Below are 25,015 nucleotides of genomic sequence, written 5' to 3' on the forward strand. Positions count from 1 at the left end.
CCCAAAACCAAACCAAACCAAACAGTAACAACAATAATAGTAACAACAACAACACCCTCATTGGTTCACCAAGTTGGATGTTGGTGGTATCTGTACTTTAGTCTGTCATGGGTTCCTTGTCTGGGATGAATAGCCATGTGTGTTGTGTCCCCCAGGAAAAGTTTTATTATACAACGTAGTTGGCACCTGAGCAGTATACAACCAAAGACATACTGGGGAGAAGTTAGCTCATAGTTCTGGCTATGGGTGGCTAGGCAGACAACTGAGGCTGGGCAGCCTGAGGAAGGAGCGTCTGCAGAGGAAATCCTGATAGAGTTGTGCACGGAGGCGTCCTTCCTCTGTGCGTTGGTGTTCCTTTGTGCTGTGACAGCAGTTGCTTGTTTCTTGCAGTGGCTATGGGATACGCACCTAAGGCTGAGCCACTGGGAGTGTTTGTGGGAGTTTGTGGGAGGTGTCCCAGCACGGCAGCCAACACCTGTGTCACATGGCATGCCTGCTTGATGAGTAGGCTCCACTGTGTGAATATGGAGATGTCCTGAGGAAGTTAAAGGTTTAGAGGAAAATTGGCCATCTCTGAGATTTGCATACAAGAGTCAAGACTGTTGGCAAACAAGAGCGGAGGGTGTGTGTAGTTAGAAATGCATCTGAGGCCATGGTGGCAGCCAAACAAGAGCTTGTTTGTTGTAGAAAGAAAGTAAGAGATGTGGTAGCATCCCTGCCTTAGCTTTTGATCTGGCAAGTAAGTTAGATACAAGAGGACAAGAGAGAGAACAGAAACATTAAAAGATGCCTCTCAAGTCCAACTGCCAGTAGGAAACAAGAGGAGATCTAAGCCAGCATGCGGATGGGGGCATGAGCCGTGGTACAAAGCCAGAATCTAGTGTGATCAGGGGATACTCAGCCCTTGAACTGTCAGAATTAGGGAAGAACCTTAAGTAAGCAGAGGATGACCCTGTCCCAGCCTGACTTGTGAGCCTGTGGAACATGGGAACAAACAGAATCAGCCGGAGGAGCTTGGCTGGAAAACTGGGTGATATAATTCAAGCCCCCTGAAGGCAAAGGCTGCACGACCTGAGACAGTGTGAGGGAAGTCAGACTGTGATGGACAAGCTTATCAAAGCCATTGGGGACACATGTTTGTCTGTCTGAGGTCCCCACAAATCACGGGGCCTGGAGGAGGATCACAGACGAGGAACAGACACTATGGAAGGAAGTAGGAATAAGGAGCTGTGTTTAACACCCCCCCCCCCCGTTCACTGGGTGAGAGAGAACTGTTCACAGAGGAGGTCGAGGAAAGGCTGACTCAGGAGGGACCTCGAGGCTAGCGTGGAGCTTTAGTGGCTTTGCTGAGTTCATTGGTGCAGAGCAAGATCTTTACAACATAGGAAAGGCTTTGGTGGTTCTCGGTGGCTTAGGCCAGCTGGTAAAGAGAGTTTGTGAACTGAAAGAGCATCCTAGAGGTGAAAGGAGAAAGGTGAAACAGAGGACAAGGTTTGCCTGGGTTACGCTGAAGACAGGTGTCACAAGATTTGTATGGGGCTGGAGTTCCTAAGGAGTTTCTCCTAAGGAGAAAATTGATAGGAAGCCAAATTGTGTCTAAGTCTAAGGAGCCTGAGGAGCAGCGCAGAGAAGATACCCGTGACAGAACAATACAGGTGCAGATCAATACAGATCAAGCCTGTTCCAGGGGTGGGCAACTGACTTAGTCATGGTTTTACTGCTGCGAACAGGCACCATGACCAAGGCAACTCTTATAAGGACAGCATTTAATTGGGGCTGGCTTACAGGTTCAGAGGTTCAGTCCATTATCATCAAGGTGAGAACATGGCAGCATCTTGGCAAGCATGGTACATGAGGAGCTGAGAGTTCTATCTCCTCATCTGAAGGCCACTAGCAGAATACCCACTTCCAGGCATCTAGGATGAGGGTCTGACAGCCCATACCCACAGTGACACACCTACTCCAATGGGGCCACACCTTCTAATGGTGCCACTCCTTGGGCCAAGCATATACGAACCTATCACAGTAATTATTCCTCCAGACCAAGGAGGGTACATTTACCTCCATCAAAAGGTTAATAGAGGTAGATAGAGATGGTTTGCTCAGTCACGAACGCCTCCAACAATTAGGTATGGTGGATGGAGAGTCAGCATGTACGACTATATCCACAGTGCTAACCCAGAGCAGCTCTGTCCCAGGGAGCCAGCAGGTACAGCAGAGAGAGCCATGGCCTTTCTCCCACTTGGCCCTGAGTATGAACAAATTAAGTACAGGCCCACTGAGTTTACCAGGTGTGAAGAAATGAAGGGCGGTTCCATGGAAGAGCTCCAGGATATAGAAATATAATGGTTCCCAGAGCACGGCTAAGGGGTACAGGACTAATTAAGCCTCCCAATCTGATTGAAGGCCCTCTCCCCAAGAGAGAGTGCACATTTGCTACAAAAGCCAGGACAAATCCTCAGTCTGGGGGAGATCAAAAGTCCTAATGGGGAAGGAGCTAATACTGTTTTCCTAAATGCTGGGATGGGCCTGTCAAACTGCCTGTGTGTGTTGGCCTCCTAGGGCATTTGTTATCAGCCTGAACTCAGTCACTGGTGAAACAACTGAATAAGGGACTGTTACTGTGGCACGGCGCCTCTCTCTTAGCCATAGGTGGACATCTATAGTCTGTCCAAGGCTCTGGATCATTACAGAAGAGGGGGCAGAAAGCGGGAGCCTTAGCTAGAGTGTTACATAACTGCTTCCTCTGAGAGTGAAAAGTTCTGTCCTGCAGGGAAGCTCTATAAGGAACAGGAACAACTCAAAATAGCTCCAGGAAGTACCTGAAACCGACCAGATTCACTAGGAGCCTCTCTACCAGAGTAAACAAAGCTGAGTCCCTCTCAGAGGAAGTGAATCTGAGCTCCCGAGAAGATTCACACAAGCTGTAATGAAGACTCTGAAATCAGACGAGCTGCCTGGATGCCTAGAAGAGGTTCAGACCAGCAAGACACCTAGAAGGACTCTCTCCAACCAACTGAGCTGCCTGCAGGCTGTACAGTGTACTCCCAGATCCAGCTTTGTGAGCTGTCATCTATGCAGGGTGGGCTTTGGTCATGGAGCTGTCTTTGGGTCATGGATGCTCCTGTAAGAAACCCCTCACCCATATGCCTGTAAATAACTCCAATAAAACTCATTGGTTCACCAAGTTGGACTTTGGTGGTATCTGTACTTTGGTCCGTCTTGGGGTCTGTGTCTGGGGAGTGTAGATGTGCTGTCACACATCAGGCTCCCAGTGTGACCTGTTGGGATGGGCAGCTGTTGGGGCGAAGGGCTTGCTCAGGACAGGATGGTCCTCTCATTTTCAGAAGCCTAGGACTACCTAGACCCCTTCATCCCAAAGGTCTTGCAGGGAGTACTGCTTAGGCACGGTAGTCATAGGAGGCAGTTACACTGTAGACCACAAGGTCCATAAAAGAACAGGACAGACCAAGTCTGAGTGCCTACTATGTGCAAGACTATTTACTGCACAGTGTCTCTGGTCTGGTCACTACAAAAGGCTAAATGACTCCTTAGGAAAAATGCTAAGCCCGAGGGAGGTTAGTTCACTTGCCTTAGGTCACACAGGCCTATGTGAGCAGGCAGATCAGTGAATACCCCTGCCTCAAAAGCTTTTTCACGAGACATTGCACCATCTCACATCTCAGAAGTCCTCTTTGTAAAGTGTCTTCTCCCGTGGAAGTCCTGTGCCCTGCTACCTTGTTCCTTGCCCTTGGGTGTTACACAGTCTCACGGGCTGAAAGACTCATGCCACCTTGACATACCCACGGGCTCAGAGGTAGGCTGGGGTCCTGACTTCCCTAGCCTAATTGCTGTGTGACTTTGGGTAGCAGCCAAACCCCTCTGGGCCTCACTTTTTCCACCTAGTGTTCAGGGGAAGTCCCTGGGTAGATTTATTCATGAATTGGATGTCCGGGTGATGTCCTGGAGGTTGGAGAGGGCTCACCTGGAAACAGCAACCCTACCCTGGCCGCGGGAGGGGCGCGTTATGTAACGGGGTGTGCAGCGAGAGCGCTTTGGGAGGCGGGGGACGCGGGGCGGGGCGCTCGAGGCTATTCCGGGCGCCGCTATTTTTAGCCCATTGATGAGGCTGCGTCGGCTGCCGCCGCCGGGATTCCGGAGACGTCAATGGGCGCGCGTCACGGTCCCCGCCCGGCCTCCCGCCGGGGGAGGAGTCGGGGGCGGGGGGCACGGGGTGCAGGCGCGGCCGGAACCGCGTGCGGGGGCGCCCGACGCGGCGGGAGCGGGAGGCGGCGGCGACCGGGCATGGGCGACCCTGCAGGCCCGAGCGGGGCTCGAGCCCGGAAGGCGCGGGCAGAGACGCGAGCGCAGCCCGCTGGGCCAGGTGAGGGGCTGGAGCTGCGGGGACCTGCGTTTGCCGATCTGCGGGTCAACATGGTCCCCTCCTACCCGCCCCGGGGGCGGCGGGACGGGTGGGCGGCGCTGGGCTCGGCCAGGTCCTAGACATTGCCTCCACGTCCCGATGTGCGGGAGCCAGCAGCCCAGGCCACCCAGTGAGGGAAATGCTGTCCATCCATTCGGGCTTGGGGACAGCGGTGGCGCCAGAGGGTGGTCTGCATGGATGCATGCCTCAGCCCCCTCACTTGGACACATTCCTCCCTCCTCCCGCGTCTGTTTATTGATAAGTGACCGGAGGGACTAGAGGTAGTTTTAAGGCAAATGACCTGGGTTTGGGGCTAGTGTAATGGGCATGCTCTGGTAGGCAGGTCCCCGACTTGTGTCCAAAGATACTGATGGACCTGGAGCTCTGTCTACCTGCACGGGGGCATCACCTCCAAGGGGGGAGCGTTCAGATTACTGATTTGGGCAAAGACTTGATAAGGAAGCCAAGCTTTGTCGTGAGCAGGGGCTCAGAAGAAAGACAGTGTACGGTGCTGTAAGGTCATGATTTTTTTAAAGATGGTGTTTGTGGGGCCCACGCCGGTGAGGTGAATGGCTCTGATGAGAAATGGTAAAGGGCTTGGCTGGAGGTAAGACTGCCAGCTCAGGCGTTCAGGCCCCATGCCTGACTCAGCTCACCTACACAGCCACAGAGCTTCGCACCTGTTCCTTAAGATGGGCTCAGACTACTCCATGCAATAGAGGCGGGTTCCCATTACGCAGGGCTAAGTAGCCTCAGAAAGGATGCCTGGCCACAGACTTCCAGATGTGGGGATCTGGGTTCTAAGCACATAGCTTTGCTTGTTTTTAAACCATGTTTAGGCCTGGCCTTTCTCATGGAATAATAAAAACCATCCCTTTCGTGTTTCACTGTGAGGTGAGATGTCAGTAAAGTTTTTTGTTTTTTGTTTGTTTGTTTTTTAATTTATTTTATTTATGAGTACACAGTTGCTGTCTTCAGACACACATCAGGGAACATCAGATCCCATTATAGATGGTTGTGAGCCACCATGTGGGTGCTGGGACTTGAACTCGGGACCTCTGGAAGAGCAGTCAGTGCTCTTAACCGCTGAGCCATCTCTCCAGCCAGTCAGTAAAGTTCTTAGTTGTTGCTTTTATTGTGTGCCTGGTGTCCAATGTGGAGCTGTGTCAGATCCATCAGGGCTTCAGGAGCCCTGATGTCCCTGCAAGTGGAAATTTTAGTTAAGAAAATGCTTGAATGCATTCCTAAGCAGGTGTCTGGCAGGTCCTTGCAGGAGCTGGGAAGTCCTAGAGGTCAGATTTTTCTGATTCAAAATTACAATTCATGCCGGGCAGTGGTGGCACGCATGCTTTTGTTCCTAGCACTTGGGAGGCAGAGGCAGGACAGCCAGGGCTACACAGAGAAACCCTGTCTCAAAAAAACAAAACAAAACAAACAAACAAATTATGATTCAACCGAAAGGAATATTTGTGATTCTGTTGGATCTGTCCCCAGATGGAAGGGACAGCTCCTTAGCTCGGATGTCTCCCTCATCTAGCTGGTCTTTCTGACCCAGCTCAAATGTAAGCTTGTATTGGTCAATCCTTGCCCCTCACCCCCACAGGCCCTAGTTTCTGCCCATCTGTTTCAAACTGTAGGCTGTGGTGCTGGGCAGACATTGTTTTCTAGTAGGGAGATAGAGGATTGACAAGAGGGTAGCCAGTTCTGGGTGGGGCAAAAACAGGTTAGCGTGGGTGTAGGGTGATAGGAATAGGTCTTTGAGAAGGTTAGATGAAATAGAAACCTGATACACCGGGAGGAAGCAGACAGACAAAAAGGCAGGCATATGAGGAACAGTGACTTCCCCAGTGGAGGGAACAGCCAGTGCCAAGGTTGTGGGTGGTGAAGAAAGGCTCTTGTGACAAGGGGGAGGTGTGGGTGGGGAGAGCAGTAGTAGCAGGTACTGAAGTTGGGGCAGACGCTCAAGCCCCTTTAGAGACCACCTTCCCTTTTTTGAGTCACCTCAGCCTTGGGTTTGCCCTCTACACAGCAACTGGTACAGTCTCGTTTGCAGCTGGGCCCCGGTGTTGGCTTGCTCAAGATCTCAAGGGCTCCCGGGTCTTCCCCTGTCTTGGGCACACTGCCTTGTTCACAGTAGTTCAGGAATGCTGAACATGTGACTGTTAGGAGGGAGTTTTGATCTAGGGACAGCGATGAGATAAGACACCTATTCTTCAGAGCTGTCAGTCACTTTCTGGGGACAAGGTGCCAGGCTCTGGCCCCTGTGTCAACAGGAGATACAGACCTGGTGGGAGCGGGTCAGTCCACCTTGTGATGACAGGCAGTGTTTGTCCTGTCTCTGGTGCACGGGAGGACGATGGCACGCTCCCTCTGGATAGCAGGTTTGACTCCTGCTTGCCTTCTGTTTCTGGCTAGAGGTGCCTCACCTGTCCCATTAGGTTTCCCTGTCCTGTGCTTCACTCATGGCCTTCACTTCTGGCTGTGAGGGATGCTAGAGAATCAAGCCCAGGGCCTTGTGCGGGCTAGGCAGGTGCTCTATCACAGGTGGAGGAAAATCTGGGTATCTGAGCCACAAGGGCATCCCTTAGCTGGTGCCCTTGGGGCAGAGGTCAGGAGCATGTGAGCCACCCATGGGCCTTCCCCTACCTCGGTCCTTCCACCTACTGTTGTGGAAATACCCACTTCTCCTTTCCCACCCCTTTGGCCTGCAACACAGTCCAATAGCTTGAAGGCACTGCCCTGGTTCTACCCTATCTCTGGGCTCAAGAGGGGAAGGGAGAATGATGGAGTGGGAGAAGGGAGGGGGAGGTATGGTCAGGGGCCGTGGCCGGAGCTAGAGGAGAGCTAAAGGTTAGAGGGTCGGGTACCTCAGAGGCCAGGTGCCCAGACGTGTCCAGGAAGGAACCAGAATCTGGAGTTAGCCTTTTCTTTCTTCTTTTTCTTCTTGTTTTACCTCTGCCTCCTCCCCCCTTGCACCTCTCCCTGGTTCCTCTGCTGGGGATTGAACTTAGGACCTTGTCCCCTGGCAAGCAAGCACTTTCCTGTTGTCTCTATCCATTCTATTTTAGGGTAGGTTTTCACTGATTTTCCCAGAGTAACCTTGACCTCCTTCTATAGTCCAGACAGGCCCTGAAGTTGTAATCCTCCTGCCTTGGTCTCCTGACACACTGGGATTACAGGCTTTGTTAAGAGGTCTGACATTCGCATGTGTTTATTTAAGACCTCCCAATGATGATGCAACATGTGTGCTTGGCTCTGTTTTTTTTCTGAAAGAGGTCTCACCAGGTAGCCTTGACTAGCTTTGAACTCACAGAGCTCCCCCTGCCCATGCCTCCAGTCCTGTTATAAACCCTCTGTGTTTTAAGCCTTATAATGGCCTGCAGCTGCTGCTTTTAGAGCTATCAAATATACATTGTGATTTCTTCCCTGATAAAGAAGCAGGGAGACTAGCCGGGCGTGGTGGCGCACACCTTTAATCCCAGCACTCGGGAGGCAGAGGCAGGTGGATTTCTGAGTTTGAGGCCAGCCTGGTCTACAGAGTGAGTTCCAGGACAGCCAGGGTCACAGAAAAACCCTGTCTCGGAAAACCAAAAAAAAAAAAAAAAAGAAGCAGGGAGAGACTGTGTCATTTGTTGAGGGACTGTGGGCTGGAGCCACGATTGGGACCTAGGTTGTCTGATACCCTTCACCTCACTTCCTGATCAGGGTCTGGGTTCCCATTGTAGGAGTTCAGAACAGTCTCCTTGCTTGGGTTAGAAGACTCAGCTCCCTAAGATCAGAGAGGCCCACATAGGGTCTTGCCCTCTGGGGACCTCTGGGTTCTAGGGCTAAGCTGGAGCCCTGTAAGGAAGGACAGGTGCTCTGTCTGTCCTAGCAGGGGCTGCTTTCTCGCTGCTACACATCCCCGTATTCCCAGGGGCTTCAGGCAAGAAGGAAACAAGCATGTTGGCAGAGACAGGATGCTTCCTAGCTCTGAGACACCCAGATGTCCTGACCACTATCAAGTCCCTCAGAATCCATTGCCCAGGTTGTCTTGTTCCCCTTGTGACCTGGATCCTACCCCAGTTCTGACTCCTTGGTTCCCAGTCACATTGTCTCCATGAGCCCCTGATGGCTGTTTGCTCCTCACTAATTCCAATTCCTCCACAGGCCACCATGGACAGAGACCAGCCCCTGCTCCTCCCTGGTGACTTGGCTACTTGTTGCTGTGCCCTGAAGGGTGAGGAGATGCTGTGAGTTGTTGACAGTCCTTTTGGTTCACCCAGAGTGGGTGAGTATTGCTGCTGTCCTTGGTGCACCCCTGGGGCCCTCGAGCAGGTGGGGTATGATGGAGGCAGAGGTGGGTGCAGGCAGGGCTGCCTGGAGAGGATGTGGTCTGGGGGCTGGAGGGGGAAGCCCTGCCGAGGCGAGGTGGCGGGCGAGCTAGGTGGCTAAGCATGGGAACATCTGATTTCTTCAGACGTGGGGTGATGATGCGGGGGTGGGGACGGGGAAGCCTTATGTTCTTAACAGCTTAGGCTGGGGCTCTGGGTCCTGGTCTCATGGCTGGGTGAGGTGACAGCTGCTCTTGGGGCCAACCTGTGCACGGTTCCAGGAAGCCGAAGGGTGGGGTGGGTGACTGAGGGCTTGGGAGCGTAGCGGGGGCATGTGGGTTTGAGGCTTGGCCTGTTTCCAGGGTGTAGGTACTGCACTGGGGAGGTGCAAGTCCTGGATTATACCTGCCAGGCATGGGGACCACCCTGTCACCATGGTAGTGTTCATCTAGTATTCTCAAGAAGGAAAGTCCCTAACCTGTGACCAACCCCAGGGTATCCTTGATTTGCTTCTCCACTTACGGTGTTACAGGGAAGATGGCTTCTCATGGTCCCACCAGGAGGGAGGCAGTGTGGGCTGAACTGGAGAATCCAGGTCTGTGGGGCTCCTGGAGAGCCTAGAGGCTGTCCAATGGTTCAGGACACCCTTCTCCAGATGGGAGATCTGTAGGGAAGGGGAAGGACTTTCTTACAGGGTCTCTCAGATTAAGGGCACCCAAGGTTTGGTCAGCATGCCTAGGGGAGCTGGGATTCAATCTAGCACCCTGGATGTCGGCCCCAGTACTCTCTTCCTCTTTCTTTGGGACATAGGACCATCTTCAAGCAACAATTTCTTGGACCTTCCTGATGCTGCGACCCTTTAATACAGTTCCTTATGTTGTGGTGACCCCCAACCATACAATTAATTTTGTTGCTACTTCTTTTTTTTTTTTTAAAGATTTATTTATTGATTATATGTAAGTACACTGTAGCTGTCTTCAGACACACCAGAAGAGGGAGTCAGATCTCGTTACAGATGGTTGTGAGCCACCATGTATGTGGTTGCTGGGATTTGATCTCTGGACCTTCGGAAGAGCAGTCGGGTGCTCTTACCCACTGAGCCATCTCACCAGCCCTTGTTGCTACTTCTTAACTGTGAGTTTGTTACTGTTACGAACCATAAGGTAAATATCCCTGTTTTCCAGTGCTCCTAGACGACTCCCAGAAAAGGGTTATTCAAAAAGGGTTTTAAAAGGGTTATTTAAAAGGTTAGACCCAAAGGGGTCTCCACCCACAGGTTGAGAACCACGGCTCTGTATAACTGGGAGACCGCTCATGGTCTCACTCAGAATCTTCAGTCCTGTGGATCTTGGTGATCAGGGTGCAGAGTTTCATGGACGTAGCTAGACTAGGAAAGACAGTGAGTGTGCAGTCAGTCTGGAGGGAAGCAGGAGGTGCCTGGGAAACCCAGCTCCTGGTAGCTGCTGGGCTGAGTGTGTACACCTGGGAGTCAGCTTCGTGCTGGCAACAGGGTCCATAACACCAACTTGGGTTGGGGACAGGGAGGGAGAATTACTGTACGTGGAAGGGGCAGGTGGCCCTGGTCAGTAGAGATCTGGACTTAGGGAGCACGTGAGTCAGGATGACAGCAGTGGCCAGGTGTCTCCCTCCTCTTGACCCATGTTTCTACCCCGCAGCCCACTCCTGGCTTCCTGAAGACCCAGCAGCATTCATGTTTGCTCTGTTGTCTGGGTGATGTGACTGGGTGGAATTCCCATGTCAAATATATTGCCAATGCCACCCTGAGGGGCTGCCAGCCAGGGCCCCGTGAGTGTTAGAGCTGCAAGTCTTGTGACGTGGGCACCTGTTTGCCAGGCCTGGGCATGGGCCCAGGGTCATGCTCACTCTGGGGCTCCCGTCAGCTGACTATTTTAGGCTCTTGCTGACCTGGGCCAAAGTCAGGCCCTAGCCAAGAGAGCCTTGAGGCGGCTCTCCCGGTCCCCAGAGGCCAGCTCTGGTTTCTGCTATATAAACAGAAGAGGACGCATTGGCTTGGAGACAGTTCCCATCCAGAGTCTGCTCCGTCAGTGCATGGCCTCAGCTGGGAAGGACAGGCGGGCCAGCTGTCACCACAGATCCCCACGGAGTTTCCTGAGGCTGTGGAAAGACCCTCCACTAACCCCGGATTCCTCTTTTGCCCCCTGGGTCTGTGAGGACACATGCTGGTAAGTTTAGGTGACTGGAGACACCGAGGCACAAAAAAAAAAAAAAAAGCTGAGCTGTTTGGATTTTTCCCCCACTCTGTCCATCTTGCCAGATGTTCTCCACTGTGAGTAGCAGGCTAGATTCTTGAGACGAGGGGAAGGGAGAGGAATAGAGGGGCGGTAAGGTCTGGAAACAGAGAATGTAGCTTGGCTGCACCTGGTGGTGGAAGTCAGACTTAAGAACCCTTCAAGACTGACTGGGGACACGGGGACAGACTTGCCCTCTCTTTCCTCAGAGGCTGCCCATAGATTGTCTTTATGGCCTGGTGCTCAAGCAGTGAAAGAAAAGAGCAAGCTGGGTGTCTATTGGCTTATCTCAAGGTTGCTCTCTGAGTACAGCCCCAGGCTCCCTGTCCTGTAGGAGCCTGCGGCTGGGCTGCCGGTAGACTTAATCCTCCTCTAGCCTGCTCTCCTTTCTGTCTGACCCAGGTGCTTTGGGTGCTGAGAAGCAGGGCCATAGTGAAGCCGGCTTGCCTCAAACACGCTCCCGGGACCTGGGCCAGAGAGGCAGCCTCTTTCGTGGGAGGCTCCTATGTTCTCCTCCTCCGTTCTTAAAAAAAAAAAAAAAGCTCCCCCTTTCTGAACATGAGTCTCTAACTGAATCCAGATCCTGCCACTAAAAATACTTTAACAATAGGAAAGTGTGGCAGACTTCCGGCTGAGGCTCCTTTATCGGGGAGGTTTTATTTTGGAATTTGACTTTGCGCTGAAGAGGCTGGGTGGGGAAACCTTGGGCAGGGCTAAGGAAATTTGGTGGGTGTGGGCATTCTGTCAGGTGGTGGAAGACCCTGTGGGGTGGAGAACTGGCCAGTAGAGATGCACCCAACAAGCTTGTAGGGAGGGAGACATGAGGTAGCCTTTCCCTGGGAACTTTGAGCTCTTCTGTGCTTTCCTGCTCTCCTTGCCAGTTCCTCCTGAGGTCTAACCTTATTCCTATATACTGTGTATTACTTTCTTCTGCCCGGGAGATAGATGGGGTGGGAAAATCACTGGATTGAAGGTAGCTTCTGTGGCTCTGCTGACTTCCTTTGGTAATAACCGCCCCCCACTCTCCCCACCCCCACCCCTGTATTATGGAGCACTTTCTGTGGAGAGAGCTTCTGGTCAGAGCTGCTTAAGTGCTCTTGTTTTCTCTCACTCAGCCCCTCAGAGGGGATGGGGTTACTGTTCAGGTCTCAGACAGGGACAGTGTAACCCTGGTCCCTGGTCTGTCCCTGCTTGTCCCTTGCCACTCTCAGGTTTCTGCTACCAGTTCCCGGCATTCATATCTCAGCGCTCTGTTCTGGGGTTTAGCTTTTCTCTCCCCTTAGTGAACTGAACTCCCCACCGTGGAACTTAGGGTCTCCCCAGGGGGCCATGGGACCTGGCCAGATTTCACTACATAGAGATTTGCTGGCCTGGAGCAAGATACCTGTGGTAGCTCTTCCACAGCTTGCCCATATTGAATGAGGGGCGGGGGTGAACAGGGCTCATGGGCTAACCTGGGAACTCAAACTGGAAACCTGATTTTTTTTTTTTTTTTTTTTTGCGGGGGGGCGGGAGGGACGTAAAAATACATGATCAGTGCAGGGCCTGGAGAAGGACCAGGAAATTAGGGCCAGAGACCTGGTCTTGACCCTTCACCTGGGTTCCCAGAGCTGCCATGGGAAGCCCCCGAGGCAGCAGGTAGCACTTCCCTGCCCACAACACAAATCCCCATGCCCACTGCCAGGGCAGGAAGCGGAAGTGGCCTGGTCAGGGCTGGCTGCAGGCTCTGGGGCTGAGCAGGGGAAGCTCCCGGAGCTACTTCTCAGTGGAGGAAACAAGGCTCACTCCCTTGACCCACCCCATGGGAAGAGCATGGGGGTTGTGGGTGGGGACAGTCTTAGTAAAAGGAGGGAGGTTCCTGCCCTCTGCTTTACAGGATGGGGCCCAGCCCGCTTGGGCATCGTGGGAAAGGGCTGTGTGAGTCCACTTCCCCTATTCCCTGTTTACCCAACTCTGCAGAGGAATGAAGGTGGGCATTGCTAGCTCAGGCTACTTACTGTTGAAGAGTCAAGGCCACAACAGAAAAAGGCTCTCTGCAGGAAGGGGAGACAGTGAGCTACCCTCATGTTCCTCACGCACGGGTCTGAGCGGGAGTCTGGAATCCCTATCATCCCGGGTTCCCTCCCTGCTAACCCCGTTTTCTGAGACTGAGTCTGTGTTTCAGGTTGCCCCTGAACTTTCAGCGATCCTCCTGCCTTAGTGCTAGGACTGCAGAGGCGTGCCACCATGTTTTCCCAATGTCCTGTTGCACCTCCTCCTAACTCCCTGCGTTGAGTAACTGTCGATAGAACAGATGTTTATGGAGAATCAGCTACTGCTCTGATATCACAAACATACACTTGAAAGAATTGAACTCAGTCAAGTCCGGCTGCATCTGCATTCCCTTAAATCGGCAACCTTCCTAATACTGCAACTCTCACAGAGTTCCTCATGTTGTGGTGACCCCCAACCGTACAATTAATTTCGTTGGTACTTCATAACTGTAATTTTTCTGGTTGTGAATCGTAATGAAAATATCTGCATTTTCAGATGGTCTTAAGTGACCCCTGGAAGAGGGTAGTTTGACCCCCCCCAGGGTGTCGTGACCTACAGGTTGAGAACCTTTGTCCTAGGCTAAAACCTTGGGATGTAGTCCGATGACCAACCTCTCTAGAGCCAACACACTCGAGGCTCTGGAGTTCCAATCACCCAAATCACGAACCGCCCCGCCCAAGACTCCCCCAGAAACCCCTATAACACACTGCCGTCTGATCTACTTCTGCAGTTGCATTTACAACCACTGCAGTCAAAGCAGCAGGGTCAGCGTGAAACGGGAGTTAGAGGATCTTGTTTATAAGATGCAGGTTGTAATTTCAAGCTCGGGGTGGGCAGGAAGAGGGCTGAATGGATTGAATTCAAGTGTGGTACCTTGGCACAAAGTCTGGCCCTTAGTGTCTTGCTTCTGGACTTTCTTCCCCATACCAGTGAGAAAAGACTTCTCAGGAATCCGGCCGACCGGGAGCTGAAGGAGGCCAGTTGTGATTCCAGCAGAGGGGAGGAGGATGCGGGGTGGGCCTGTGGCTGACATTGCACTGCAGAGAGGGTAGGAATTAGCTGAAGGACCTTACCCTAGGGTACATTGGTAGGCTGGACCCTGGTGTAGGGCCTGACTGGATAGCACTGGTTTGTATCTGCAGTATGTTAGCTCTTCTCCCTGCCCTTGGTGCGTTTTGGGCATTCAGCTCTAGTTTTGGACACAGGGCTCCCAGAATTATTCATTCTCTGTTCTTCCCCCACCCCCTACCGCAGTGAGCAGTTGTACCTGGTTTGAGTCTTAAGAGCAGGACTTGGTGGTTCACTGAGAGGCTTCTGCCCAGGCTGGGACCAGGTTGGCTCTAGGTCTCCCAAAGCTTGCATCAATTATATACCTGCTTCCACCTTGTAGAGTCTTGGGCTAGTGTTGTTGGGCAGCCTCTGGCCTGCAAGGATGAAGTGTGGGATGCCCCCAAGTCCTTTATGCCTTTCTTCTGTCTGTGCTAGGGTCCATGCTCCACATTGGTGCTTGTACGAGTGGCCCTAGCTATGTTGCCACAGAGGGACTCTTTCTCTGCCTGACACTTCCGAGCAGCAGCTGCTGTTCCTTGTCCCCCTCTAGCCCTGAGGCAGCAAGAACCTTTGTTTGTAGTGTGTAGTGGCTCAAGGAGGTTGGCCTGGGTGAGAGTGTGCTCTTGGGCTGTCCTCTGCTGCTTATCCTTCAGCTTCTCCCTCAGGAGAAGTGGTCTGTGCTATTTTTTTTTTTTTTGCAAAGGCAGAATGGTGAGGAATGCTAGAACTAGGATGGCACACCCTGGTGAAGGCAGGACCTGCACCTGCTTCTGCTGGAGGGAGGGAGTGTCCTGGCTTGTCTTGCTCGCATATTTAAACACATCTTGGGAGTAGAGGGGAGGCAGGGGCGGGGACTGGGTGGAGAGGTAAAGTGGGGGGCCAGATGTGACATAACCAGGGCTAAGATTATATGTCCTTTAAAGCAAAGGCATACCTCCTCATGGAACCCCTGGGTCCTGTCTTCAAGTGTGTGCGGGGGGCATAAATAATAGTAGTGGCTTCCGTATTTAAACAAGGGCCCAAGTAAACTTTTGTGCAATGGCCCAAGGAAAGAAAGATCCAACTATGGATGATGTGGGGGTGGGAGAATCCAGGATGGCTCCAGTGGACATCATCCTGTCCACACTTCTTCTTCTTTTCCTAGGTGGCTTTGTGTCCTTTGGAAGGTGGCTTGGGAAAGTCCAGAGCTATGGACTCAGCCGCAAAGAGACTACACGTTAGCCTGGGGGGGGGGGGNGNGCTGGTAACTTCTGAACATATCACCGAATGACATTAGCAGTGTATGAAAGCTGTTCCGTATGCAGGGGACAGTGATTTGAAAGAAGTAGCAGGCTGGTTGGGGGGGGGGTGTCTTTTGTGGTGATGGGATGGAATCCAGGTTACAAATGCTAGGCAAGCAAGAACTCTACCACTGAGCTATGCCCTTAGCCCATTAAAAAAAATGGTTATGGCCAGAATAGGTCGTCACTGGATAGTCTCGGTTAGTCTGCTGCACTGGTGGGCTGGCAGCAGAAATCGGGGACCAGGGGGTGGGGGTGGAGGGTGGGGGTCAAGGATGGGATAGAGATACTGCAAAGAGAATCCCTAGTAGGGAAAGCTAACCACTGAATCTTTTCTCCACACCCCTTCCTTTCTCTTACCTGACTACAAATGAGGGTTCCTTAAGCTTAAACTGGGGTGGAGATATGACCTGCAGGGTGACAGCTCCAGGTGGCTGCAGCCTGGTCTGAACTTTGAGTACAGCCCTGACCAGACCCTTCCCTGCAAGCAGTAACTGGTTACCGCTGCTCTCTTCACTGCTGGAGCAGGTAGTGGGGAGGCAGGTGGGTCTCCATCAGGGACTGGGACCAGGGAATTGACAGAAGAGTGTGAAAAGGAGATGGAGGTCATGGCCCTGGGTTCGAGACCCCAGTGTGCTACTACCTAGCTTAGTGACCTTGAACAAGTAGTACCATTATGTCTCTGAGTCTATTTATAAAATGGGGAAGAGTTGGCAAGAGTTTGGAAAGATTTCTCAGGCTCCACCCGGTTCTGAAATTCGGCAATTTCTCAACTAGGGTGCATCCATCCTGCGAGGGGTTAAGAGGCCATCGCTGAGAAACCAGCATCGGTGTGGAGCAGAGCCCGTTGACCCAGCCTGGCAAAGCTATGCTCTTTCGGAAGGAACCTTGAAGGCCAGAGTGCCTGTCCTCAGTCCTGGGGCTAGAGACCCTGCACATTGCCAAGGCTGAGGCACGGGTCCAGCCCTCCTCCTATCTTCTGGGTGTGTCCCAGAATGGCTTGCCTCAGCCCTGAACTGCCCTGGCTGCTCAGAGTGGCAGAGAGTGATACCCCAAGTGTCCAGGACAGACTGGGAAAGGGACAAAAGCGGAGCAGGGCCTGGGGTAGGGGTGGGCAGGAGGGAGAGGGCGCTGTTGGCACAAGGAACAGCAGGAGAGGAGGAGATCCTGTTCTGGGGAAGCCCTGCGGGCACGGCTTTACAACACCCCCTCCTCCTGGTCGGTTATTTCGGACCCCGGGACCCGATCCCGGGTCCGGCTTGGTGAGCCTAGTGGGTCTGGAAGCTACTATATTTAGCCGGCGCAGCGGGCGAGAGGAAAACTATTTATAGATCAAACAATCCGCGCTCCCTGCGTCAATGGAACCCCGCGTGCGTCACGCGCGCAGACATTCCAGGCCCCCCCTCTTCGCCCCGCCCCCTCGGGCTCCCCGTCCCCGCGCCTCCTCCTGGCCGCCTCCCGCCGGAACCGCGCCGCCCCCCGCGCCCTTGTATGGCCAAAGCTCGCCGGGCCGTGTGCGTCAGTGGCGCCCCCGCCCCTCTCCATGCGTCACGGAGCGCTTAAGATGTGGGTCGGGCTCGCCAGGGGAGCCCCAGTGCAGGAGGCTGCGAAAGTTGGGGGAGTGTGCTAGAAGGACTGCGGAGCGGAGCGCACGCGGGACCAGGCTGCGACTGGGTCGCTGGTCCCGGCCACAGGGAGTGGGAGCCGGCTGGGTAGGTACCCCGCAGGGAGCGTGTTTCTGTTTCTAGGGACAGTGCATGAAAGAGATGGGGTGTACGCGCGGGCGAAAAGGAAGGGTGTTTTCGGGTCGGCTTACGAGGAGGGGTGTGTAGGGTGCATTTTTGGTATTAAATGATAGCTCTTGGAGTAGGGTGAGCGCGGGCTTGAGGTTTAGGAAGCGGGAGAAGGGTCTGCAAGGTGCTTGGTTTTAGTAGGTAGTGGGGGCTTGTTTAGGAGGTTTCCCCGCTAGGATCTCCAGTGTGAGGCACTCTGTACTCTGGGTTTGGGTGTTGATTGCGGGGTAGGGGGTTGTCTGAGCATGGACGGGGAGAAGGTACTCAGAGCTTCGGCGTTGCTGGGATCCATCCAAGTACAAGTAAGATTGGATTTCCATGGGTCTCCTTCCCAGGCTCTCAGCCCCCTTTCCCAGTGTTTACTTAATACTTCATAGGCTGTACTTAGATTTTCTGATTCCCTTACCGAACTTTATTTCTGAACGGTGCTGGAAGACCTGGGGATTGCTGAAGGAAATGGCTAGCTAGGTCGGCTGGGTAATGGTTGTGTTAGATTAAGTTGTCAGAATATCTAGAAACATAGGCGCTGTAACCTGGTGCAGCTACTGAAAGCGACACGTGGAACCTGGGTGGAAGTTGCTCACGATAGAGTCTCGATGTAGTACTGACTAGGGGGGAGAACCCTTCTGTCATCTCAGACAGGTTTGTATACCCCAGTGGTCTTTTGAATCTGTTAGGTAGGGTGCAGCCTGCGGGCTTGGTCACCTAACAGGTGTTGTTGCCAGGACCTGCCCCAAGCCGGATTCTCCCACTCCCTCTTTCAACCCCGCCTCTTCCTCCTCCTTGAGACACCCCCACCCCCTCAGGAGGCTAGATGCAGGTCTGTATCTTGTGTTGCTGACTATCGGCCTGAAGCAGGGTAGATTGGTGGGGGTTGATCCGGATGTAGGATGTCCAAGTGGAGAAACAGGATTTGAATGGAGCTGGAACAAATGCCCAGTCCTGACTGGCTGCCACCCTTCTTCCTCCACCCCCAACCCATCCCTTCCCAGGCTTCTTGCAAACAGAGGCAGAAGTGGCCATATTTCTTTCTTTCTCCCAGGTGCTGTATGCCCTAGGGACTTGACACGCGGCAGGTGGGGTGGGAACTGGTTGGGGGGGGTGCTGTTTTATGGGAAGCGGTGGAGCTGTCCTGTCTAGGTACCCAGAGGTGGTGTGGAATGGGAGGAATACTGGAACTAGAGGGTCTCAAGGGCCAACAGGTGGTGACAGTCTTTTTCTCCACCCCACCCTCTGCTCCAGCTTGTGTTCCTGTGTGACTTGTCTTCTCAACTAGAAAGTCTAGAACTGTACAGATCCCAGAGTTGGAGGTGGAAAGGGACACTAGGTCCTGGAGCCTCCTCTGTGGGCTTTTTTTGACCAGATGAGAACGTAAGGGCCTCCTCCAGCTATCCCTGGTCATTCAGGTGCTTCAGGTTTGTGACCTTTGCTGAGAGCCTGGATGCTGCAGCAAACAGACATCTGCTTTAGCAGAGGGACAGCTTGTCTCCGTGCATCCGCTGGTAGGATCCTCCGCTCTGTCCAATTAGCTTCCTCTGCTGCTGGGTTCTGAGTGTTCTCTTACAAAATGACAAGGTTAGGGGGCTGGAGAGATGGCTCGGGGGCTAAGAGCATCCACGTGGCAGTTTGCAGCTGTCTGTAACTCCTGTTCCAGGGGGGGATCTGACACCCTCACAGGGACATACATGCAGGCAAAACACCTATGGGCATGGAACATTGAAAATAAATGACCGGGTTAGCTGAGAAATTCCTTTTGAGAGATGTCTTTTCTTCAGTCCAGAGACTACTCTCGGGATCTTCCTGCTCAGTTCCTCGCCTCCCTTCAATATATGGTATTTAAGGTTTTACTTTTTGGCGTTTTCAGTTGTTTTTCATTGTATTTATATGTGTCTCTGTGTGTGCACATGAGTATGGGTGTCCTACAAGGCTAGAGACATCAGATGTCCTGGAGCTGGAGTTACAGGTGGTTGTGAGCCACCTGATGTACTTGCTGGGGACTGGATTTAGTTCCTGCGGAAGAGCAGTACATGCTCTTAACCACTGAGCAACTTCCTCAGCCCCCCAGTATACGGTATTTAAAACTCTATAGCAATGCCACCCAACCCATTGTGGAGCCGGGGATGGTGAGGTGGCCTAGTTCCCCCCAACTCCTGGAAACATGTCAGAAAGTACAGAGTGGGTGCCTGTGGGATCAGCATGTGGGGGGTGAGGTGTGGGGCTGCTTTCTCCTGAGGCTACCGTGATAGACAGTTGTACCTTGGCTGGCAGCCTCTACCCCATTTCCAGGATGTCAGTCTCCGCAGACGTATGGGGGAGGTGAGGAAGGGGTATACAGAGCCTAGGTGTGCCTGGGAATGTACTCCCAGGAAGTGACTGGTTGAAAAGTCAGCAGATCTCCTGGGGGGATAGGGGGGTGGGCTGAAGCTCTGTGGGTTGCCTTTCTCAGCCCTGACCTGTGAACAGGGAGGCTGGGGGTTGGAGGAACACAGCTTCCCCCTGTTCCTGGGGGGACATGCTGGACAGCCTTTCCTAGCCCCCCGGGCCCACTGGGGTGTAGCTGGTCTTCTGACTGAGCTCTTTTGGACCTGGTCTCTGCCTGTGAGCTTTGTGGCTTGTTGAGATAGCATTTGGGCTGAGGGATTGGGAGTCTTATGTTCTGTGGTCCTTGTCTAGGTCTGCCACCTGGCTCTCCCCACCAACCCCCGGCCTACCAAGTTTCTTGCTTCCCTTACTGACCCCTCCTCCTCCCTCCCTTTTGTCTCCTCCCTCTCCAGAGATGCCCTGTATTCAAGCTCAATATGGAACACCAGCAACGAGCCCAGGACCGCGTGACCACCTGACCGGTGATCCCCTGGCCCTTGAGTTCGGCAAACCTACCATGGACCTGGCCAGCCCCGAGACAGCACCCACCGCACCTGCTACACTGCCCAGCTTCAGCACCTTCATGGACGGGTACGCCGGAGAGTTTGACACCTTCCTCTACCAGCTGCCGGGGACGACCCAGCCGTGCTCCTCAGCTTGTTCCTCTGCCTCCTCCACGTCTTCTTCCTCATCCTCAGCCACCTCCCCCGCTTCGGCATCCTTCAAGTTTGAGGACTTCCAGGTGTACGGCTGCTACCCGGGCACCCTGAGCGGCCCGTTAGATGAGACCCTGTCCTCCAGCGGCTCTGAGTACTATGGCAGTCCCTGCTCAGCCCCCTCGCCATCTACACCCAACTTCCAGCCGTCCCAGCTTTCTCCCTGGGACGGCTCATTTGGCCACTTCTCCCCCAGCCAGACTTATGAAGGCCTCTGGGCATGGACAGAGCAGTTGCCTAAGGCTTCCTCAGGGCCTCCTCCACCTCCAACCTTCTTCTCCTTCAGTCCTCCCACTGGCCCCAGCCCCAGCCTGGCCCAGAGTTCCCTGAAATTGTTCCCACCACCAGCCACCCACCAGCTTGGGGAGGGGGAGAGCTATTCCATGCCAGCAGCTTTCCCCGGCTTGGCACCCACCTCTCCGAACCGTGACACTTCCGGCATTCTGGACGCACCCGTGACCTCCACCAAGCCCCGGAGTGGGGCTTCAGGTGGCAGCGAGGGCCGCTGTGCTGTCTGTGGTGACAATGCTTCGTGTCAGCATTATGGAGTCCGCACCTGTGAGGGCTGCAAGGGCTTCTTCAAGGTATTTTGGTGGTTCTGGGTGACGATGATGTCATGTTGGAGGTGGGGGTGGAGTGGGTCACCCGTTGGGATCTGTAGTGACCTCTCCTGAGGTTTCTTCCCAGCTGGTTCTGTCCTGCAGGACAGGGGACAGGTGTGTGCCATCTTAGAGGCTGGGACTTTTTATTCAGCAGGGCACACATCTCTCTAGGGCTGCAGAAAGCTGGGGAAGGGGGCAGAAGGTGTGTGTGTGTGTGTGTGTGTGTGTGTGTGGCCAGCAGTGCTGCTCAGGAACAGAAAACCTAGTGGGCAGCTTCTGGTTCTCCCCCGCCCCCATCCTGGGGGCGAGGGGGCCACAGGCACTTGTGTTTCTGGCACTGGATGAAAGGACACAGGCAGAGGGTTTGGTTCTTGCTGGGGGTGGACTTGGGAACAGGCTGTGTGTTTGTCCCAGTGCTGGGTGCCTGCTTGGCTTCCCCCACCTCCACCCCCTTAGCCCTCTCCTCTGCGCCAGGAAAAGGGCAGGTGGACACAAGCTGACACCTGTTAGAACAGGTGTCTGGACGGCCTTGGGAGTTCCTAGACCCTGGTCTTGGGTTCTGGGATCTTCCCTGTGAGGTTGAAACCTCCTCCAGTAACTCCCAGACTTCTCTTTGCGCTCTGGCCCTCCGTTTCTCCCTCCCCTACATCCAAATGTTAGGAAAATAGCTATGAACAGAGAGCGCTTTTGTCTGTGTTGGCCACAGGATCTGGACGGTCCCCTCCCCTGGGCTCTCCACCCCCCCCCAACCCCATGCTCTGACAGCCTGTTCCGTGTCCCCCCTCCCTCCAGCGCACAGTACAGAAAAGCGCCAAGTACATCTGCCTGGCAAACAAGGATTGCCCTGTGGACAAGAGGCGGCGAAACCGCTGCCAGTTCTGCCGCTTCCAGAAGTGCCTGGCTGTGGGCATGGTGAAGGAAGGTGGGTGGCAAGATGGTGCCCACGGCATAGGCGACCTGATGGGGTGGGACAGCTGGGCTCACCAGGTTCTGCACCTAATTCCCACCCCCACCTCTAGATTCCAGCCCCTAAATGCAGGTGTAGTTTCCACCTGCTTTCTGGAAAGGGTGGGGTGAGGAGGGCCTTGTGGGGTCCCCATCATGGTCTGAGTTCTCTGTCTCTGTCTTCTCAGAAGTGGGGTGTATAGTGTGCCCTGAAGACCCCCCTTCTCCAGGTCTCCTTTCTCAATAATGCCCGTCTCTCTGCAGTTGTACGGACAGACAGCCTAAAAGGGCGGCGGGGCCGGCTACCTTCAAAACCCAAGCAACCTCCAGATGCCTCCCCTACCAATCTTCTTACTTCCCTCATCCGGGCACACTTGGACTCCGGGCCTAGCACTGCCAAATTGGACTATTCCAAGGTGAGGTCTTGCCCGCCCATTTGCCCTGCCCTGAGAACATATGCAATGCCTTTGTGCCTGTTAGGAAAGGCTCTCCCTCCAGGGCAACATCAGAAAACCAGCATCCTCTGTGTACGGGCTAGTTGGAGAAATGCATGGGGGTGGGCGTGGGGTCGGGGAGCCAGTTACAAACAGCTGCCGTAGCCCTGTTTTCCTGTGGGAATTGACAAGCACATGGGCCCAGAATAGGGCTCTTTTGCACACCTGGATCTGGTGTCCCAGTGCAGGAGAGCTCTGTAATGCAGCTTGTGTAGGCTTTGCTGTGGAGCCAATGCAGGACACAGCTGTGCGATGCAGGCCTTGCCGTGGAGCCAGTGCGTGACACAGCTGTGTGGAACTTACCTGCGTTCCTTTCAGTTCCAGGAACTGGTGCTGCCCCGCTTCGGGAAGGAAGATGCCGGTGACGTGCAACAATTTTATGACTTGCTCTCTGGTTCCCTGGACGTTATCCGAAAGTGGGCAGAAAAAATCCCTGGCTTCATTGAGCTTTGCCCAGGAGACCAAGACCTGTTGCTAGAGTCTGCCTTCCTGGAACTCTTCATCCTCCGCCTAGCCTACCGGTAAGCTGCTCACCATCCTCCTTGTCCCTGGCCGCAGCCCCGAGGCCCCGGCCTGCCTGGACCCTGAGTCCTGACTGTTCTCTGCTTCCTGCCAGATCTAAGCCCGGTGAGGGGAAGCTCATCTTCTGCTCGGGCCTGGTACTACACCGGCTGCAGTGTGCCCGTGGCTTTGGTGACTGGATTGACAACATCCTGGCCTTCTCACGGTCCCTGCACAGCTTGGGTGTTGATGTTCCTGCCTTTGCTTGCCTGTCCGCTCTGGTCCTCATCACTGGTGAGTGGCAGGAACCAGACTGGGCCCAAGGGTTGCAGGACCATTGGGTAGGTAGCATCTAACACTTTGGGGACCCCTAGAGTGCCTGCAACATTGGGATGTTAGGACCTGCAAAGGGACTCAGCTCTATTTGCCCCTAAAGCTTAAATCAACCTCCGAATGACCCCAGATTCCTCAGGTACGACTGTAGGTGCTGGGCATCTAGCTTAGGGATTCCGTTTGTTTAAAAACCTTCCTGTCAACCTCACAAGACACAGGAAAGTGCACACATGAATTTTACATATTCTGTGCTTAGATAGCTATCGCCATGGTCCAGAAACAGGACCAACTTCAGCTCTGTTGGGCTCCCTCCTTATTGTCTCTGTAAGAGGTAGCCACTCTGCCAGCCTCAGTGGCACTCCTGTCATGGATTTTACTGTGCATATCACAGGGTATGGACTCTGGTGTTAAATGTAGAGGCTTCTGGGTCCCTTCTGCTTCCACGCCCATTTCCACTTAAATTTCTTAGGGGATCCTCCTGAGTAGATCAAGACCAGGAGCTGGAGCTTGAAAGGGTAGGGAGTGATATCTACACCCAGCTCGTCCTTAGTCTGTCCTGCGAGACTCCAGGATTTTAGAACAGTGTGGAGCCTGGACCCCCAGAAAACCTGGATTAGGGTTTTGCCTCGGCCAGCCATTCAGTGGTTTCAAATATTGACCAGTCTGGACAGTGGGCTCCTGTGGGATGTGCTAGAGGGCTGGGGAAACTTGTCAGGAAGAAGGCGTCAACTGAGTGGATGACTCTATCTTCCCTGCTGCAGATCGACATGGGCTCCAGGACCCTCGTCGGGTGGAAGAGCTGCAGAATCGCATTGCTAGCTGTCTGAAGGAACACATGGCTACTGTGGCAGGAGACCCGCAGCCGGCCAGCTGCCTGTCACGTCTGCTGGGCAAACTGCCTGAGCTTCGGACCCTGTGCACTCAAGGCCTGCAGCGCATCTTTTGCCTCAAGTTGGAGGACTTGGTACCCCCTCCACCTATTGTGGACAAGATCTTTATGGACACATTGTCTTTCTGACCCCTGCCCTGAACATGTGTGCGCACACGTGCGTGCTCTTCTGTCACCCATGTGCCTTTAAGCCTATAGCCCACGGACCCCCAGACTGCCCTACCCCCAGCCTGGTTTTGAGCTAAGACTGACATACCTCCTCACTTCAGAAGATGGACAGAGAGCTCAAGACCTGGGGGAGGGTGTGTATTCACGGGGGTGACCCCACTATTTGTCTTATTCCTCCAGCTCAGTCCTGGTCTTCGTGTGTTTTTGTAAGATAAACCATTTTTAACACATGCCACTCTGTTGTAAATAAGCTGACGCTACTGTAAATACAGAAAGGAAGAGGTTGAGATGGGGGTTGGGAGGAAGGGGTGGGGCTCCCACCAGCTGGGCAAGCCTTTCGAGCCTCCAACTTGAGATCTCTTCCGCTCTCCTTCCATGTGTACATAACTGTCACTCAAGAAGGTGATTGACAGATTCTGATTTATATTTGTGTATTTTCCTGGATTTATAGGATGTGACTTTTCTGATTAATATATTTAATATATTGAATAAAAAATAGACATGTAGTTGAAATTGAGTCTTTTTTCTGACAGCACTAGACATTCTGCCATGATTATATAAGAGACAGCAGTAGCCCTGGGCAAATCTTAGCTGTTGCCAGTGATCTGGTCAGCCTGGGTTACTCACCTGTAGGTGGTAGGTCATGATGAAGCCTGCTTCATGCAGCCATTTAGGAGAACTCTGGGACTAGCTTGCCTTTCTCACACAAACACCTGTCTCACCATGGTGCCGGATGGTTTAGACTTGCTGTGTAGCTTGGCTAGTTTCAAGCTGTCAATCTTCCTATCTCCACTTCCCGAGTGTTGGGATTATAGATGTTCACCCTACACATGCATCAGGAGC

General features: G+C 53.5%; 1 protein-coding gene across 4 annotated transcripts; it reads left to right on the forward strand.

The window, feature by feature from the left end:
- Positions 1–4,292: 4,292 nt before the first annotated feature.
- Positions 4,293–24,685, forward strand: Nr4a1 (nuclear receptor subfamily 4 group A member 1). Of its 4 annotated transcripts, XM_021183084.2 has the most exons (8): positions 4,293–4,384; positions 8,573–8,693; positions 19,938–20,824; positions 21,635–21,764; positions 22,052–22,203; positions 22,600–22,802; positions 22,898–23,076; positions 23,877–24,661. In XM_021183084.2, the coding sequence occupies exons 3-8, from the start codon at positions 19,940–19,942 to the stop codon at positions 24,131–24,133; spliced, it is 1,806 nt and encodes a 601-aa protein (XP_021038743.1). In that variant the 5' UTR covers positions 4,293–4,384; positions 8,573–8,693; positions 19,938–19,939; the 3' UTR covers positions 24,134–24,661. The 4 variants fall into 4 exon arrangements, with proteins under 4 accessions (XP_021038743.1, XP_029326022.1, XP_021038742.1 ...); XM_029470162.1 differs by lacking the exons at positions 4,293–4,384; positions 8,573–8,693 and adding an exon at positions 10,913–10,940; XM_021183083.2 differs by lacking the exons at positions 4,293–4,384; positions 8,573–8,693 and adding an exon at positions 16,945–17,082 and having other exon boundaries at positions 23,877–24,685.
- The last annotated feature ends 330 nt before the right edge of the window (positions 24,686–25,015 follow it).

This window comes from Mus caroli, chromosome 15 (genome assembly GCF_900094665.2).
Source record: "Mus caroli chromosome 15, CAROLI_EIJ_v1.1, whole genome shotgun sequence".
Classification (NCBI taxonomy): domain Eukaryota; kingdom Metazoa; phylum Chordata; class Mammalia; order Rodentia; family Muridae; genus Mus; species Mus caroli.

Bases quoted from the DNA above. Each gene is read 5' to 3' on its own strand.
- Nr4a1 (XM_021183084.2), top strand. From the start codon at position 19,940: ATGCCCTGTATTCAAGCTCAATATGGAACACCAGCAACGAGCCCAGGA. The intron at 21,765-22,051 runs GTGGGTGGCAAG...GTCTCTCTGCAG, and splicing joins TGTGGGCATGGTGAAGGAAG to TTGTACGGACAGACAGCCTA. The intron at 23,077-23,876 runs GTGAGTGGCAGG...TCCCTGCTGCAG, and splicing joins CGCTCTGGTCCTCATCACTG to ATCGACATGGGCTCCAGGAC.